The following is a 17,983-nucleotide window of genomic DNA, read 5'->3' on the forward strand; positions in this document are numbered from 1 at the left end:
ACGTATGGATATGAGGCACAAGACAGGCGTGCAATTACATTGGAATAATATAGAATTATCGCACTAGGGTTGGGACTAATTTCAATAGAAGATTAGACGTCATATTATCATAAGCATCCAAGGATATCGCGGCGGCTATTTCTATGCCGTCTTCTGCCGAGAATCGAAGCTGACCGTAGTACGAGGCGATGACGCCAATTGCGATGCCGCCTTTGATTATTACTTTTTATTACTTTTTATTTTTTTCTCCTTATTCCGTCATTCGCTCCACTCGATCGATGAAAATTGAATTTTTACGTTTCCACTGAATCCAAATCTGAATTTAACGTTGAGACGAGAAGACACTTTGCAACTATATCGATTGCTGCCGATTTCCATACGAACGACATGGTCCTGTGGGTCGGGCTGAAGGATATCGAATTTAAGGTTAAAAAAAAAAAAAAATTAAAATTGACCGAACTTGTATTACCGTTAATTTATAGCTTTGTTGTTTAGTAAATTTTTCTTTTCAAGCCTGATATCCAATTCTGTGACGCTGCGACGTCTCCAATTAGCACGACTAACGTGGTTCAGCGAAGAGGTCAGCGGAGTATTGGATTATTATTCGTATTCATAACATATGCGATATCTTTTATAACTCGCCTGCTATATTTATTTGCTCGATATATATAGTCCAAAATCTTTCGCTCTTTGTATGGAGTAACGAGTGTTGCGCAACGCCAGACGGTTTCTGTCTGGTTAATAAATTATATATATATATATATATATATGTGTGTGTGTGTGTGTGTGTGTATGCAGTGTTATCGAATCATTCGATTACGTTGTTAGGAAATCGCGGAAAATCGCGTATACGCCGCGATTGTTTCGATACGCGAAGAGAGAATGAAAAAATAATTTTTTTTTTCTCGAAATTTTATAAGTAAATTTTTGAATTCTTTCCCCGCCCAAAGTCGCTCGCAATCGAACTTCATGACTATCTCGAGCGATCGAGATGGCGACGGCAGAAAAGCGACAACTTCACCTCGTTGAAATTCCTTTCGATAAATATTCATGTATTCGAGAGCTGGTACCGATTTATTTTTGGCGTCGCAACGCGAAGGGAATTTGCTAGATTGCGAACGGTCGTCGACTCTTTGCAAAAGTCCGAATAGGAATTGCAAATGGACGCCTACGCGTAACAGTGTGACTGCGGGAGACGCGGTTCGAAAGGCACGGACGTGCGTAAAGGACACTGAGGTACCCTCGTTACGGGCGCCAGGACGAATAGGCGTTTAACGACATTTTGACTTTTTGGTAATTTCAAAATTTTCATCGTAGTAGTTCGCGACGATCGTCCCGCTGCGAATCAATCCGAAGCGTCGATCGTAGAATCGAAATTTATGTTTTCGAATGTTTCGCGGTCTGAAGTTGGCGCCGGATGCTACAGGTAAATCGGATACAGTGAATATATATGTATACCTACGTGTAGCATCCGCTTGTAAGATTTTGTAAAGGTGAATTTACATGTACATAAGAACCAATACGAATAGGCAATTAACTTGGGCGCGATTAACGTGACAATATTTGGCGGGCATTTTTCAAATAATCGGACGTATTTGCGGTAATGCATTTCGGGAATTTTACGCGGTCGGAGATACACGACTATAGCCGAATACAGGTTTTATATATATATATATATATATATATATATATATATATATATCAATCTAGTATTTCCGTCGCGCCAGTCACGTACTTATATCTTCATACAAAGTCGCTACGGCAAGGCGGTCGCTCGAGTAAATATTTAGGCTGGCTACGAAGAGAGAGAGAGAGAGAGAGAGAGAAAAGAGACTAAGCGCTGTTTTATTTCCATGATTCTCGGCCGAGCAAATAAACTGATTTCGGCAGTACTTCTCTTGGTATCATCACGGGGTTCGGTTCATTGACCATGTTGGAAATAAGTCCTTATATGTATATATATATAGAGAGAGAGAGAGAGATATATATAAAAGTTCTCTTTGTGCTTTGACTACACAGAGACAGTCTGGTTGGTAGTTAAAAAAAAAGAATATATAAATTTCTTAAAGCGCCACTGTGCTTTACTACTACAGCATTTAAGTATACTGTAGATTTATTAATCTCATGACGTGATGTATATTTCAAGCACACCCGTTGTATCTCGGAACTTATGTCTTATACTTGCCGTCAGTGTGTAGAAAGCACAAGTCTGTAACGGCGGCAAATTTAAAGGTGGGAAGGGTCATGGCTCACACCCACGTTATCCAGGTGTTCAAGATTAATAGAGACGGAGCCAATCAGCTGCTGGATTATAAACACGCATTGGAATCGAGGATAAAATCCCAGTATACCACAATTGGATATGATTGGACCTTGTTCTCTGATGATTTTATGCCATACCTGCGAGAGACAGCACTGTGGTTTGTAAATGAAAAATGTATGTAGAGTTCTCACCGATACCGGGTGTCCGAATTGAGTTTGAGTGGGATATGAAAAAAAAAAAAAAAAATGTTGAATTTTTATTTGCAGATATATCGGACGGCTGGATTGAAATTTGGATTTGAGGCTTGACTTTTGAAAAATTTACAACCAAGACTCGATGCGTGTTATACGGATCGGGCGGTTCCTTCAAAAATAAATGGAAGCCTCGTGATTGGCCCTCAGGTACGAGCCTCTCGTTGGGGTGGCGATAAACTTCCACGAGATCCGATTGGTTGTACAATAATAGTATGTATCTCTGATTGGTGGCGGTAGGCTGTCCTCTTAGTCATCGTACCGAATTTGGAAAGTTGGCCTGACTCCAATTTTCCAAAACCCTCATAAAGGGTTGATGCCTTGTTATTGTCGCGTCCTGTGACAATGGCAACGTCAGTTAAGTTGCTGGAATAAATTTATTTTTTTTTCTTACTATTAAAATCAAGGCATAAGTTTTCAATTATTTTTATAACAATTACATTCGTTTCACTCTTGTTTTTGCTCATTCTTTGTTCTATGACTGGTCTTCATTCTGTCATTTGGTATCTGTTATTTTTCGGGGACAAATGCAATTGATTGAATGGAATTTTATTTAATTCACACACAAATATAAGACGTTTATGTTGCAGCTACACTCTTGCAACATTCGCTGTTTACGAGGCGAGACGAAGGTTCAGGCTAAAAGGGTCAGTGAGCCAGGGTCGTCGATTAAACTGTACACTGCTATGTAAAATAGCGTGCAACCTGCGCCATAGTTGTACAAGTTACCATGTGAATGTGCCTTGAAGAAGTAGTGGACTATTAAGGCTGAAGAGAGTATCCCATATGGCAATGATTGTGCAAGGATCTTCAATGCTGTTATTACTGTTGTCGAAGATAGATTTAAGTAGATATTGATTTTTAATCGATCACCAACAACTATTTCTTAAGTGAAGTCATTACGTAGAAGCATTAATTTCCTTCGGTCTCTTTCATTTCACTAAACCCTAGTGCCTGAGCGAAGGCTTTCTTGAATCAATGTAATCAAAGAAGCAATCCTTTGAAATTATTACAAAATCTTTTGTACATTCAAACATCAATAAGTACTTTAAGATGCTTCTAAAGTCCTACAGTATTTACAGAATATTCAGTAACGTTAAATCATCAATAGCTGTTTAGTGTCATTCACTATACACCAGTTGGATAACCTAGGGAATTTAAATACTCAAGTAGTCAGAAAATAAGAATCCAAATGTATTGCTTAAGATTGTTGTATCTTCATAGATGTATAATTTATATCTAAATAGTGTAACATGCTATGTTATAGCTGTATGTAATCTGACAAAACTGTAGTGTCAACTCATGATACGTAAGAAATATATTAGAACTACCAACATGCCAAAAGCATCAAAAGAACATTCTCGACTTCTAGCAACGTTCGTTCAGGCAGTAACGTTATATCTATGTTTATATGTTTGTTAGCAGCGTTGGCGACCCTGCAAGAGAAGTGGGTTTCGAGAAGTGTTTTTGCGTCGACATCTTGGCCCGATCCAAGAGCGCCAAAGAAATGGTGGAACGCTGAGAAAAGCAAACGTGGGCGGCTCCCATGTGTGGATATTATTCTTCCGCCTCCATCGTGTCCTCCTTGTTGTCTTCCTTTTCCTCTTCTTCATCATCTCTTTGGTCTCACCTCGAAGCCTCCGTATAATAAACGCCATTAATTAATTCACCTTGTCTACTATAGCAACAAAGCAAAAAAAAAAAGAATTGTCATCCTGTCAGCTAGTATTTTTAAATCTCCCGCCTTTGCGATCCCACACAAAAAAATCATTGATACCCACTCGATATACCTTCTGCGTTTGATTCGACAGTGTCTCTTCTACGTGGGCTTATTGGATTACTTAAAAGCTCAGAGAATTTCGTAAGTATAAATTATAAATAAGTATAAATACGAATAAAATATTTTTAAATCTCCCGCCTTTGCGATCCCACGCAAAAAATTGATACGCGCTCGATATATCTTCTGCTTTTGATTCGACAGTGTCTCGCTCTTCTACGTGGGCTTGTTGGATTACTTAAAAGCTCAGAGAATTTCGTAAAGTATAAATACAAATAAAGTATTTGTAAATCTCCCGCCTTTGCGATCCCACACAAAAAAGTTATTGATACTCATTCGATGTATCTTATGCTTTTGATTCGAAGGTGTCTTGCCGTTTTACGTGGATTTATTGTATTACTCAAAAGCTCCGAGAATTTACGTTTATATCTCCTTAAAACTCTTGTAGATATTTTTCAGGTTAAACTGAAAAAGTACTGTCGACGAGTCGTTGCGAATTGTAGCCTTTAAAGGTTTTCATTTAAACCAACCTAACCTCACTTCACTAACCGTACACTTACACTCATTCAAGCGCATAATTGTTATCGGCGCGGCACTTCAATAGAGTGAGGTCCCTATATCACGTGCATAAAGTGTCTTTTACGGGTGCAGCGCTTAGAGTTTCTTGTATCATCGACGACAACGGCACGAGAGACGCATTCCAGCCGTTACATTAACCTGAATAGTTTCGTGCGGCATTATCGCCACGAACGCGAGAACATTTGTCTCGGCTCAACGGAATTAGGTTAGGTTAGGGTTAGGTCTCTCAGTACCGACCAATCGGCCGAGACATCGATCGACTCACTAATAAATTGTTGTCTAGCAGCGAACACGCGTGTAGTAAATACGAGAGTGGAAACTTGCATGAAAATTGTCTATGGGAGATCGTCTATACTTTTAAAATACGCACGTTATAGTTTCCACGAGAGTTTTAAGAAGCCCACGAAAGCAGCAGTCCGTCTTAGAGCGGTAACAACCTCTAAGAAAGTTGAACAAGTCTGGTTGCTCTCTTGTAAACACAGTACCCGGGTGTGCGATCGGTGTGTTCATGGTGCATCCTCCAAACCGAACGTGCATCCTCCCTTCGTCCCGTGAAGTGTTTTTTTTGGGTGTTTTTCTAATTAACGAGAAAGACGACGATTCGTAAACTCCTGACTGTAGCTGTTGACACGCGACGTAACGCCGAGCAACACTTATTCACCGGTTTAATTTTAAACTTTGCCCCTGTGCCTGTTCCGTTACGTAAGGAAGACTTCTGAAGGGTGAGCCTCGTGCAGGGTGCTCGAGGTACCCGACGATTGGCCAACATTTACGGACGTACGTTTCTGATTGGTCAGTACGGAGGATCGGCGCGAGAGACTGCCACGAGATTGGTTCTGAGAAAACGTTCTATACAACCGAACCGTGGACTCATGCCAAATCGTGAATTTCATGTCTTAAGGGATAATAAAAGCGCAAGGCCGCTACAAGGGTCGTGTGGCGTGCTTTATGTTTTTTCTTTAAATGATCTATCCTCGTTGTGCAGACAGCTTTAGGGTTTCGAACGGTAAGTGACGGGTGCATTTTTTTCTTCCAAACACCATATTCTCTTCTCTCTTTTTTCTTCCTCTCTGTATTCGATTTAGATTTTATTTTGGCTCTTTGGAATATCCCTGCGAGCGGATGGATCGTTTTATTGGATTTTTAATGTCATTCTTTTTACGAGGGCACGCAAGGGGGCACGCATGGTTGAACTATGGGTAGTTGCCGTTTGGGGTATTGTGGGACTCCTGGGGTTAAAGGACGCGTGCCCGAAGGATAATGGGAAGTTCTCAGTACATTGACCCGCCATGTTAGCTGGGTAGAAGACTATTGGTTCCCTTCGTCAAATATTCTACGTCTCCCCCTTATTTCATGGTGCCCCGTGTAACTCCGTTGGATGGGACAGCTGGTCGCGTGCTGACCCCCATGATGGTGTGTGCGGGCCCCATACTAACTACGGAAGATTGTCTAACGGGTGTCGCGAAATGAAATGCACTATTCCAACTGTGCTGCCAAAACGTAATGACGGGCATATAAATTTTCTTCGATAAAAATATCGTTAGCCTTACGTTGTTCCGCATCCGACATAAAACCAAATATCGTGAAAAAGTATTTTTGACAAAAATTTTTTTTAGTGGTGCAACGAAAAATTTATAACTTCTTTTTTAATAATTTTCACAAAAAAGAAAAACAATAACACAAACATTCTACACGTACGCAACCATAAATGATAATGTCACTGAATTATTTATTGGACACCCTATAGAATGACTTTAACTTCTCTTTACGTTTTTCCAGACAATGGGCTGCAGGCTTCTACCCTCTGCCACCCTCCCCCGCAATCCTCGGGGTTATCAACATAACAGATATCCCAGTAATACCGTACGTCATTAATATACATTAATTTCAAGTTCCACGCTAAGTGCCCACGTGGCCGAAGTATTACCAGGAATTTTAATAATCTATTGCACTAATCCCTCCCCTTCGCCCCCACTCCTTAATCCTTTCTTCGACGTCCTCGGTTTCCCCGCAGCGATCGTAAATTTTAGTTAAAGCCATATTTCCACGTAGGTTAGGAAGTTCGGTGCGGCCGGCGACAAGAGCATCAGGAGTGTAAGAAAAATCCGACGTAAGTAACGGACATTTTTTTTTTTTCTTTTAAAGTCTCAACCGATCATAAAATACATTTCAAGCACGTAATGCCTCTATTTGTGTTCACGCGGTAGCAACGAAAAAATGAAAAAGCATAGCATGTAAAAGATAAAAGTTTTTACCATCCTTCGAGTGATATGAAAAAAACTTGACTATCCCGAGAATTTACGTGACTGGTAAAACGATACTGTAAAAATATTGTAATGGGTATTGTGTTAGAGAAATGAGTATACCTCGTAAACGGGTAATACGATCTTTTTCTGATCATATAAAATTATAACGGTCTTAATTTTTTTTAAATATTAGGATTATCTTATATACCGAGTGCGCCGTTGTTTTCGAAAGGAATATGATCAGCGCGCGTATCGAGTAATATAAACTTTTTTAGGTTAAAAATCGACAGATGTCGCTAGCGGACAATCTTTTAAAAGTTTGCCGCCAATTTCAAATTCTCACCGTTCACCGGCACCGATGTCCTCCGTCGCGTACGAACGACGGAAAATATGACATGCGCCAACGGAGTCCAGAGCGACTCTCGTAAATTTCGCAGCGGCCAATTTCCGTATTGGAAAAACCGGCTTCGGCACGGAATCGGCTTGCGCCTGTAGGACGTCGCGGATGGCGGTGGCGTCGTGGCGCTCGGAGCACGATCCGCCAATAATCACGAGACGAATGACAATCGGCTTGGCAAGATGGCTCGCGAATTAACAGATTGCCTTATGGCTGACATTACATGCATAAGTTAATTCGTATTGGCGCCACGTCGCCATGCAGGATCTATAACCGCCGAGCGCGGTTATGAATGCGCGTCCCCTGAATGGCAATTTCAACGATTGTTATTCAAGGGTAAATAGTGGATATCAAAAGAAACAACAAAAAATTTTTAAAAAATCACATTAAAATTTTTATCGCAAAAAATCGCGAAGATCCAATATAAATTAAATTCTCATATAATTTGCATAAATTTCTTAAAATAAAAAAAAAAAACATACACGGCCGTACAAAACGATGTTCGCCAAAAATACATAACTTAAATGACGCGCCGAAAAAATTTTTCTTTTCGAATTTTTTACGGTAAAAAATCAAGGGGAATCCCCCTGGCCCCCTCAGCAAATTGCGTATCGATACACAAAACGTTGTCTCTGTTCCCAGAGATATTGTTCCTGGACACTCGAGGATTTTCTCTCCGCAGGATGGTGTAGAAAAAAGGGGGGGGGGTTGAGAGGGGGGACAGAGCAAAGGACCCCTTTTAGTAAGGTATTGATTTTTTTTTTCCTCCAACAACTTACCCTCGTCCCCTCTTTTTTCCCCTCCTGATCCGTAACACCATCGACCCCCCATGAAAGAATTCAAAGGGGGGATCCGCCATTACGCTGTTGGCCATTTGTTCACTTTGTCGAATTACTCGGGCGCGAGAAAATTGCATTATGGGGATTAAGGGTTGTTCCTCGTTCGATCTATTCATAGTCTCTTCGTACTTTAATTCCTCCCTGTATACCTCCGAGTGGGTCCATTAATTTTGTTTTGAAAAAATTATTACGCACTTCCTCTATTGTCGGCACTGGTTATCTCGAGTTACCAGAACCTAGTATACCGCTTTGCGATTCTCCATGAAAAATGTGTAGGACGCCTTTTTGTATGCTGCATAGGCTGTCAGGACAAGAGGACGAGAGGCAAAATGTCTGCGGTCGCGAGTTAATTTATGATTCCCGGTTAAAAGTCAAGGATTTCTTTAAGGCCCGTTCACAACCTAGAAAAATCGTCGATTCACTTTCTCGTCTATCTTTTTCGTAAAAAACATTCTTACTTCTTGTCCAATTTTATTTTTCTGCCGTACAATATCGACAAGTCATTCCGCAAGGCGCATGGAAATCTGGCACGAGGTTATCTAGGGCGCAAGCAAGCGCCAGCGCCTCTCGGAAGCGATTGGTACTGATGCCAAAGAGATCGCATTCTACGAATCCTATGAAAATTACTTTAGGCATCTCTCATGCACTTTATAGATATAGGTATAACGTTCTTTGCACATGCACGTGATAACCACCTTCCACGTATGTCAGCTGATGACCCGGCGGAATTTATATCTATATATTTCCGCCACATAACCTATATCGTCATTGGAATTAGACGGCGTAACTTTTACGCAACAAGGATTACCCGACTTGTTGAAATTGTTATCTGCTACGACAATGTTGGATTTGGCGCCATTATTTGAATTTCATGAATCGCATATAACACGCGGAGGCACTTACGCGAATGCCAATGGTGCTTTGGGTGAAAGTTGAGGATAATTTTTTTTTTCTACATAGCAATAGCTATTTTATGAGAGCGATAAATTGGTGGTATGAAAAAAAAAATTTATTTCACAATTGCGTCGTTGTACATTTTTTTTCTTTTTTTTTTTTTTCGATATTTTATCCTCGTCAGCTAACGTGCTTTGTGTATTTATATCTGTACGGCTCTGCACGTTTCTGCGAAATCGCAGCGAGCGTCGTATTCGTATGAATTTGCGACACGCGGGTCGATATTATTTACAGTCGAGCGAATGAATTTTCTGGATGAGCTAACGATAACATCGAGTAAGTCTGGAGTCCATTTTATGATTTCGTTCGATTAAACGTAACGTTCGATTGAGGTATCGATCAGCGAGATATCGATTCTCCGTCGAGCACTCAATTACGTAATTAATGTTACTTAATAATATGGAGATAAAAAGAAGTATATCTTCATCACGCGTATAAACTTGGCTCAAAGTCACTCGATTTTATTAATCGCACTTAAATCACTCTTTGACACCTCATCGCGTAACCATTGGCCAATTAATGTATTGCCAACAGAAAGAATGGCCTTTACGAATTTCCATTGGCAATTGTTTATAATTAATGAATCACCGAAAGACTTCTAAATGCGCGCTCGTGACTGGTAATAAATATGCCGTCGTTACGGTCGTCTATGAGAATATGAAAAATAAATTCAATTCAAACTTACCGCCAAGAAAAGTAACGTACACGGAACAAGGATGACACGCGGGTAAGTGTAGAAATTTCTCGTGGGGACAAAAGAAAAATGAAAACAAGTGGCAGACAACGTAACGGTCACGTGCTCCAATCACTGTACGTTCTCTCAGGTGAACCTGACCCACCAAGGAGTGAATCATCAGGTTGATCGGTGGTTCCGATCGGCGACATTCCCTTCGAATTACTCACGTATACCGATTACGCTCCAGGTCTCGCGTATTAGTTGCAATTAAGCATACGAGCGTCCACGCCTCCTCGGTCTTCCATCTCCGGGTGGGCGAGGTATCCCACGCATCGAAACGACGTCATATTAGTGACGTAGGCACTCCTCTACTCTATATTATGTATATACGCACATATTTATACATAAGTATGTACAACGATCGTGTTCAGACAAGTCCAGACCAGTTACACTTCGGACTCTGTCTCCTTCCAGCTCCCGACAGTCACTTTGTAAAGGACGCGACCGCAGCGCCATCTCTCGGATCACACGCGAACCTCTTACCGCTTCCTTATACCACTCCACAGCCTATCCCCAATTGTACGGTGTCCACGACGAACTTTCTACGGTTCTGCGAATCCTGACTTTCCTCATTGACCAGATTTGCAAACGGAATGGAATATTTGTCCCGCAGGTATTTTTTAACTTCAATATTAACTTCATCAATAGGACGGCGATTACTTGCGCGTGGACGGTTGTAAAAATATTTCATAACCTGTATTTCATCTGAAACGAGGTTCGTGCTCTTTTGTCATAATTTTGTATTTATTTCACGTAACTTAGCGTCTCTCCTTTACGATTATAATACGTTATTTCGTTTGTTTTTCGTGGGCTATGCAGGAAGACATACAATAACGTTACAATACCGTTTACGTAAGTGTCGCCTATTATCTTATTACTTCCTAAAATACACATAGTCGCAAATCGTTACCGTCGAAACTTCCATTGTGCGGACCATACTCGGAACAACGGTTTGACCTTTCGAACAGGTTTTCAGCTGTTAAGAAATTCTGCCAGCAGCGGCGTACCCGCTGCGATTCCACCGCACGACCCACGCGTTTGCACGCTCTTAAATACGCACACGTTTTAGGTTGCCGCTTTCTGAAATATTCTGTTTTCTATAGTATGGATATATATGTTTTCCGGATTTTCTGGCTGCGTATTAATATTTCCAACAGTATCGTACGCTCGTTGTCACTATAGGTACGTATGCTATGTCGAATTCATATACGCTGTGTACATACATTTTATTCAAATACTATAGTCTAGTCGTCAGTTCCTCTTGCGTCTCGGCAGTCTCGGCGATGCCACGCGAAAGACAAAAAAGACAGTTATGTACCTCTCCGGATAAACATGTTTTTCGAGGTTACGATTTTTGCGTTTTTCTTTTGCCGGAGCCAAAGATCAATCGGTCAATTCCAATGAACGTTCTTACTATTTTCCAAGCAAATAAACATAACGAATTCGACGTTAAACATGTCTGGCATCTGATTACGTGTGGTTTAATCAAAATTTGTATTTACACTTTAATACGCTATCGCGACCTCGTATACTACAGTGCACGTAGCTATTTCTTTTTTTTTTACACTTCACAAATTTCTTACTATCGATATAAAACGCGTTTCTTTTTTTAATACCTTATCGCAAAACTCACAATCTTTAATATCCGCGTATTATTTGCGTTCATTAAGTGATACGGCACTGTGTATAAGTATTGCGTCACTGTTACAGTATACGTATTATACAAGAAACATATAACTGTTACAATGTGAGAATTATTTGTTTACTCGGTACAGTCTCGAAGTAATACGATATACATAACATTCGCGTGATAAGACAATTGACTAATGATAACATGTGCGAATGTGTCGATCAGGTGAAAAAAAAAAATAAAAAAAAAGAATTGTTTGCCATATGAGATTTTGCCAAATTTGCCAAAATGAGATTTTGAAAAATTATTTTTTTCATAGAACCAACAATTAACCGTCTCAACGGCAAACATATCGATAATATTTTTGAAAAAAAAAATGAGTTTCTAAAAAAATTCAAAATTACATCTCGTTTTATTTTTCTTTTCGGAGATATATATGTAAGAATCGTAAGAAAAATGATACCTTTTTTTTTTAGTTCATAAATTTTCCGTCTTTATTCACGTGCGTCGGCGTCAGGCTATACCGAGACACGTGTATTCGTACGAATTGTCATCTCGAGTGCGTTTCTATGTGCGTGAGTACGCCGCAAAGTAATGACGTCACGAGACGATTCGTCGCGCGCATAGAAACAGATGCAAGATCAGTGGGTTGGTGTGCCGTGGCGCGTAGTCGAGTGAAAATAAAACGAAAAAGTGATAAATACAAGCAGAGAGACAAGGAGGCGTAAGTGAATCGACATTGTCCAGCAGTGACGTAGTTTTCTGTTTACGCGAATGACGCAGTCGAGTACAAGTTGGGTCGAGTCGAGTTATCCACTCTAGCGTAACGTAATGATCCAATGGATGACTCGTCACCTGACCTTGACACTCGATGCGAACTCTCGGTCCGATATAACCGATAGCAACTACGGAAGACTTTGTTTCGTGTACTTGGCGTCCGTTTAAGGTAAGTACACCGGAGGGGACTCCTTTCTATTAGACACCGTGAGGTGATGGCACCCGGAAATTTTCCATGTTCATTAAAGCTTCGTCTGCTCGGACGAGTAACTTTGGAAATGAAAAATTGTTATGATTATTAACGTCCTACACGCTTTACGACGAGAGATAGTATATATTTTGGACAGTTGGTGCTAATTTGAATTTTTTTTTTTTTTCATTTTTATCAACGAAAAAATATTTTAACCCAATGTCACGGATGATATTTTTGCAGTTTTCTATTGTCATTGTTAATTCGTCGTTTTTTTTTCTTAATTATCCAACGAGTCGATTTTGAAGTTTTTGAAAATTGATATTTACAGGTACGACTTATCGGTATTGTCGTAACGGTAGCTATGGTATGTACAGGATATTGAGGTAAGCTTATCCGAAATTGTACTTCCTGGGTTTGTGTGTATCCCGGTGATGAACCGCAAAATATATAGAACGGAAATGGTGTCGTTCTCTTGGTTTGGACGATGGTGGCAGGAAATTTGAATAAAAAGTGTACGAGGTTAGTGAGAAAAAAAAACAAATTTGGAAAATTGTAAATTGTATGAAAAAAAAAAAAAAATATTTGGATCAATGGAAAATCTTAAGTATCAATGCCCTTGAAAAAATCACTACCAACATCACGAAACAATGAAAATAGTATGCCGTGAGTTTGGCAACTGTATCCGAGTTGACTCTGAGTCATCAGCGTGAACCGGAACTCTATTGGAGAGTCTACCAAGAATCTTGGCTACCTTTATGAATGAAACTTCTCAGAATCGGTATCGGTACCGTCATTCGTACGTGTCACGAGCCGCAGTACAATGCACGTAAGTAAATGCACGGAGAACTGGTAATTTCGAATTTGTTCAATCGTTACCTTCCATCAGTTAAAAGGAAAATCTTTAAGTAATTTTTTTAGCTTGCGCAATTGTATTATCAATAAAAAAAATTTAATCTCTATCATCTTCCACAAATCCTACGATACTTGACCGATAATTAATTTCTGGGAAAAAAAATTTCCAAAAATTCATCACCGACATGCGTTCGATAGGCATTGTTATCGCCAACGTTATTAATAATTCTCTTAATTATTATCAGTGACTTCATTGGAAAATCGATAAATTAATTTCGTCAGATCGATCATTCTAGTATTTTTCTTTTTCTTTTTCTTCTCATTATCTGACACCCGCAGGGGAATCAAGTGTAATCAATGGTTACGGAACGCTAAGGCTTTTTAAATCGTAGAGGTATCGATAATGATCGTCATAAATAATTTCGAAATTGGAACACGGTCGTGTTCAAATAATTTGCCATTATCTTCTTTTTTTTTTTCACAGTACCATGCACCTATATCGATATTACTAAGAGCGAATTAAGAAAAATCATTATCTGTTAAACAAACCCGTACGATTATCTGTCATCCGCCATCTAGAAGCACGAGATTGAAATATTGAAAAGGAGGTAAAAACCATCGGTTCTCGCCAACAGCTACATGTTAAATCCGCCCTGGAAGCAGAGAGCAACAGGTGGTACTGGGTAGTGTATAAGCACTTTGGGGATGATGACCTGATGACTCATGGGGTTGTTCCAGGCATGCTGATCACCAGACCTAACCTCCTTTACGAACTAACCCAATGCTGACAATAAGCTACTCCGACAGCCCCCATATATCCATGTTATTTACTATTTCTCCATTCTATATATATATATATATATATATATATATATATATATATATACTTTATATACAATAGATGAAGTATATAATACCTACCCTTTTACCAATCCACCTTTCTCTCTTTCACCAAATAACCGCATACCTCGCTTTTTTCTCTCTCCCTCTGCTTCTTTTTTTTTTCTTCCTTTTCAGCTCCTCCGGTTCGCTTTTCTCCACGCTCCTAACCTTACCCACTTTCTCGCTTACCTGGATGACTCATGTGACACGTACGAAACGCGCACCGATACACTAGACCAATACACTTGTCCAATCGGACCATACAATACGCATAATCAAGAACAGGTTAAGAATTAGTACGAGCACCGTGCGCATAGATGTCTCTAGTAGCGGCAGTTGGATTCAAAGAATAACCGTTGCGTAGGTGACATCAATAATATTATACCAATTGGCATAGTTGGTATAATTTTGATGTAAGTTATATATATTATATATACATATATATCTATGTGTATTATAAAGTATGTAACGCTTCAGTCTGTGCTAGAGAATCGATGATCCTCATTCCTTTACACCGGATGACTCAGAGTACGCTACTTCCTGGAAGTTCTTTCCGCACGGCCAAGATCGATCCAAGGGTCATGAGATTCCTGAAGTCGAGGGACCGGTATCACCGGAAGTACTGTGACGTACGAGAGCGCTCCTTTGACTCATTTGATTGCTGTGGTTTCCGAATGCTAACTTGCGAATGTGTTTTAAGTTGTATTAGATTTTTTTTACATCGAATTTTCAATATGGAAAATTACGAAGAATTTTTGTCTTGCTTATGGCTTACTGTGCTTTGTTGTGATTGATTGGGCTAGGTTAGGTTTGCTCAAGACGTCAGATAAGGTCCGGTGGTATGCGTTTACTCGAATACTGCTACTGCTCAATGGTCCAATCAAATGGAATGCTGTTGTCCCTGGAGATGCTCACGTGTTAAGTGGAAAGGATAACTGGTTCTGAAAAATATTTTTTGTATTGGAAATGTTTGGAATTTTGAAAAATTCTTTATACCACGTGGGTAACCTGTATCCAATTGTGTGGATAAAATTGTCGTCTTTTTTTATTTAGCCCCATTGGAATTCAATACACGTGACTTCGATCATGCATATCGCGTGACGATGTAAATGCCTGTTATTTGTCTTTTGGTTATTATTAATTAGCGTCGAGTAAATGTTTCATAGAGATAACGAATCTTGAGCTTTGCTTAGCTTTGTAGATTTTGTACTAAGTTGTTATTGGCTTAGCTTATCTGCCGTTTGTTAGATTTTTATCAACCTTTAATTCTTATCTAATCCATCTTGTAAACTATAGAAATTGTATGAATATTTCTAGAAATAAACGTATTTTTGTTACAAGAGACAAAGTAGGAGGTATTTTTTTTACAATAGTTATTCACAGTGAAATTTGTCTATCCTGTAGGCAACACTGTAAATGTTTTGTATACATTTATTATTGATTATCTTATAATCTGCATAGAGTAATAATGAGATAAATTGACATATAACGTACCTTACGACGTACGACATATACCTTTTGATACTGTCCAGAATTTTCAGGCATCGAGCAAAAGCTGCTAATTCTAATTAGAGATTAGGAGAAAGATATAGAGAAAATTTGTGACATTTCAAACCTGGACGTAGACTTGGGGTTTGTTTTTGCTTTACTTTTGCTAGTAGCGTTCTTTATCTTTACCTTTTTTCTATTTTTCGACTTTTTTTTTAAACATCCTCCAGCCAGCATTTTATCTCCTATTCGCCGAGGTAACGCAGCGACGCTGGTTACGTGAACCAGCGTCACTGCAGTCGTCTGCAATGTTGTGAAATCGTTTTAGTTTTATTTCTCTCATCTTTTTTTCCTGGCTAACGATTCTCGGAAAGTTCTTGCTGGGAACTCTTGTCACAGTGTTGCTGAGCAAAGATATTTGTGATCTATATTGTTCTGTCTTTCTCACTTACTCTTTTTTGCCTTAAAGGATCCTTAGCGACCTCGTTCACTCGCGGCGGGTCTCTCGCAATGTCTATCCGGTAGCATTTGCGATCCAAACGATAAAGGACACGACCTCGTTACTAACAGATACGACGGTCGTTACTTGTGAATGGATCTTTAGATTTTGTTTAATACTGACCATAACCGTTGAGGTTACCTAATGGTTTCTTGAAAAGTTTTCTACATGGGGATTTCCCGCTTTCGCAAAACCAATCGAACTACGCGTACCGATAATTGAGTCTAGAATCGTTTTAGTTTTAGTGCGAAGGAAAGTTGGATCCGTTGAGAAACAATTTCTTCGTTTTCTGACAGCTACCGTCTACTACCTGCCTTTAGGCAAAGTTAGTTGAAGATTTCTTCGTGGTGATTGGCGAGATCGTGGCGCCATCTGTTGTCGTACGTCGATATCATCAATGTAAGACAACTTTGCATCATATGATACAAATACCATGTGGATAATAGAAAGAGAAAATAATTTTGGTAAGGAATCTAATTCCTATTTTGCCAGCCTCTGCTGGTTGGCTGCTGCTTGCTTCTTGCTGCATTTGGCGTGCAAGGGGCCGTCGGGTAGTTAGCGACAAAAAATAACAATTTATGTTTTTACAACACTACCTTTCTTAGTTACATTTTATTAAATACACTGTTAAAGGTTCCACCATATTAGGCATTTATACAGGCAGTTATTAAGTTTACACGCATGGATTTCACACAGAATGAACAAATCGTGTGTAAGGTTTAAAAAGAATAGCCCAACGCACGTGGTTAATCCTCCATAAAATTCGTGAGTGTAAACTTAGTGACTGCCTGCATAAACGCTTAATATGGTGGAACCTTTAACAGAGTAATTAAGAAAAATTAACTAAGAAAAGTAACTAACTAAAAGTGCATTAGTTTAAAAAGAAATGTATAAGTTATTCAATGCACTGCAATTCCAACGTGTCCTGTGGAGTTTCATATGTTTCACCGATAGCGAAAAATCCGAGAACGAACTACCTTCGAGAACCAACCTACGTTACCTTCGGCCGTCCACCCTTCGCAAGCCAGGCGGGCGCCAGCCAATTCTTTTTTCACCGGGAACTGACGAGCCGGTATGAACTGGGAGTTGGGATGGAACAGGCTCAACTCCGCTAAAGCAAGAGCTCTGACGGAACCTATCAGGAAAGGCGATAACTTAACGGATCCTGCTGATTTTTTGAGACGCGTAAAATCGAGAAACGCAACCGTAGGTGCCGATCTTTAGGGTCGCGTAAAATCAGCAAACGCAACTAGATGCACGAACGGGAGCGGACGGTTACGGAAATGCGCGGCCGCTCAGGCTGCTAGGTTAAGCTAGAGAGGGTCGGAGTAAGCTTCAGGCAAATAGTGCACGATAGAGAGAGCAGCGGATCGAGAATATAACAGAACGAATTGGACGTATCAAATCGAAATCCCTTCACCAATTAATAAATTGGAACTCACCGGAGCTGGTGCAGCTGATCCGTGAAGTCCGAGAACCGCATCCAGGAGACTCTCAGGTGGGCACTGCACTAGGGCACAACACTACACCTCCGGAACACTCACAGGAAATCCATAGAATTTCCTGGATATCGCGAGAGCAACGCGAGAACTGCACGAGCGAGAACTTGCTATACCGTAT

At 39.9% G+C, this 17,983-nt stretch overlaps 1 protein-coding gene and 3 long non-coding RNA genes across 12 annotated transcripts in view; 2 read left to right on the forward strand and 2 right to left on the reverse strand.

The window, feature by feature from the left end:
- LOC107273386 overlaps positions 1–3,246 on the forward strand; it is a 17,333-nt gene extending 14,087 nt beyond the window's left edge. For 3 of the 9 annotated variants that reach the window (XR_001539215.2, XR_003061528.1, XR_003061530.1), the window contains 3 exons: positions 2,192–2,437; positions 2,530–2,727; positions 3,105–3,246. Coding sequence is in view for 1 of the 9 variants with exons in the window: in XM_025090704.1 (XP_024946472.1) it covers positions 388–426; positions 514–580; positions 2,147–2,437; positions 2,530–2,564 (432 nt within the window). In the remaining 8 variants the exon portion in view is untranslated. Of the gene's footprint in view, positions 1–14; positions 427–513; positions 581–2,146; positions 2,438–2,529; positions 2,728–3,104 lie in introns of those variants that run through there. The other 6 variants (XR_003061526.1, XR_003061527.1, XR_003061525.1 and 3 more) reach the window with 4 other exon arrangements.
- Positions 2,740–10,203, reverse strand: LOC107273389. Its single transcript, XR_001539218.2, has 3 exons — positions 9,992–10,203; positions 2,955–4,192; positions 2,740–2,880 (listed from the first exon to the last, which is right to left on the reverse strand). It is a non-coding gene; the product is annotated as an uncharacterized LOC107273389 (long non-coding RNA).
- On the forward strand, positions 5,356–7,452 carry LOC112495192. Its single transcript, XR_003061533.1, has 3 exons — positions 5,356–5,876; positions 6,650–6,733; positions 6,923–7,452. It is a non-coding gene; the product is annotated as an uncharacterized LOC112495192 (long non-coding RNA).
- Positions 10,204–14,915: 4,712 nt separating the features above from the next.
- Positions 14,916–16,652, reverse strand: LOC112495191. Its single transcript, XR_003061532.1, has 4 exons — positions 16,487–16,652; positions 16,054–16,427; positions 15,152–15,940; positions 14,916–15,057 (listed from the first exon to the last, which is right to left on the reverse strand). It is a non-coding gene; the product is annotated as an uncharacterized LOC112495191 (long non-coding RNA).
- Positions 16,653–17,983: the final 1,331 nt, after the last annotated feature.

Source organism: Cephus cinctus, unplaced genomic scaffold (genome assembly GCF_000341935.2).
Source record: "Cephus cinctus unplaced genomic scaffold, Ccin1 Ccin1_scaffold1583, whole genome shotgun sequence".
Taxonomy (NCBI): Eukaryota; Metazoa; Arthropoda; class Insecta; order Hymenoptera; family Cephidae; genus Cephus; species Cephus cinctus.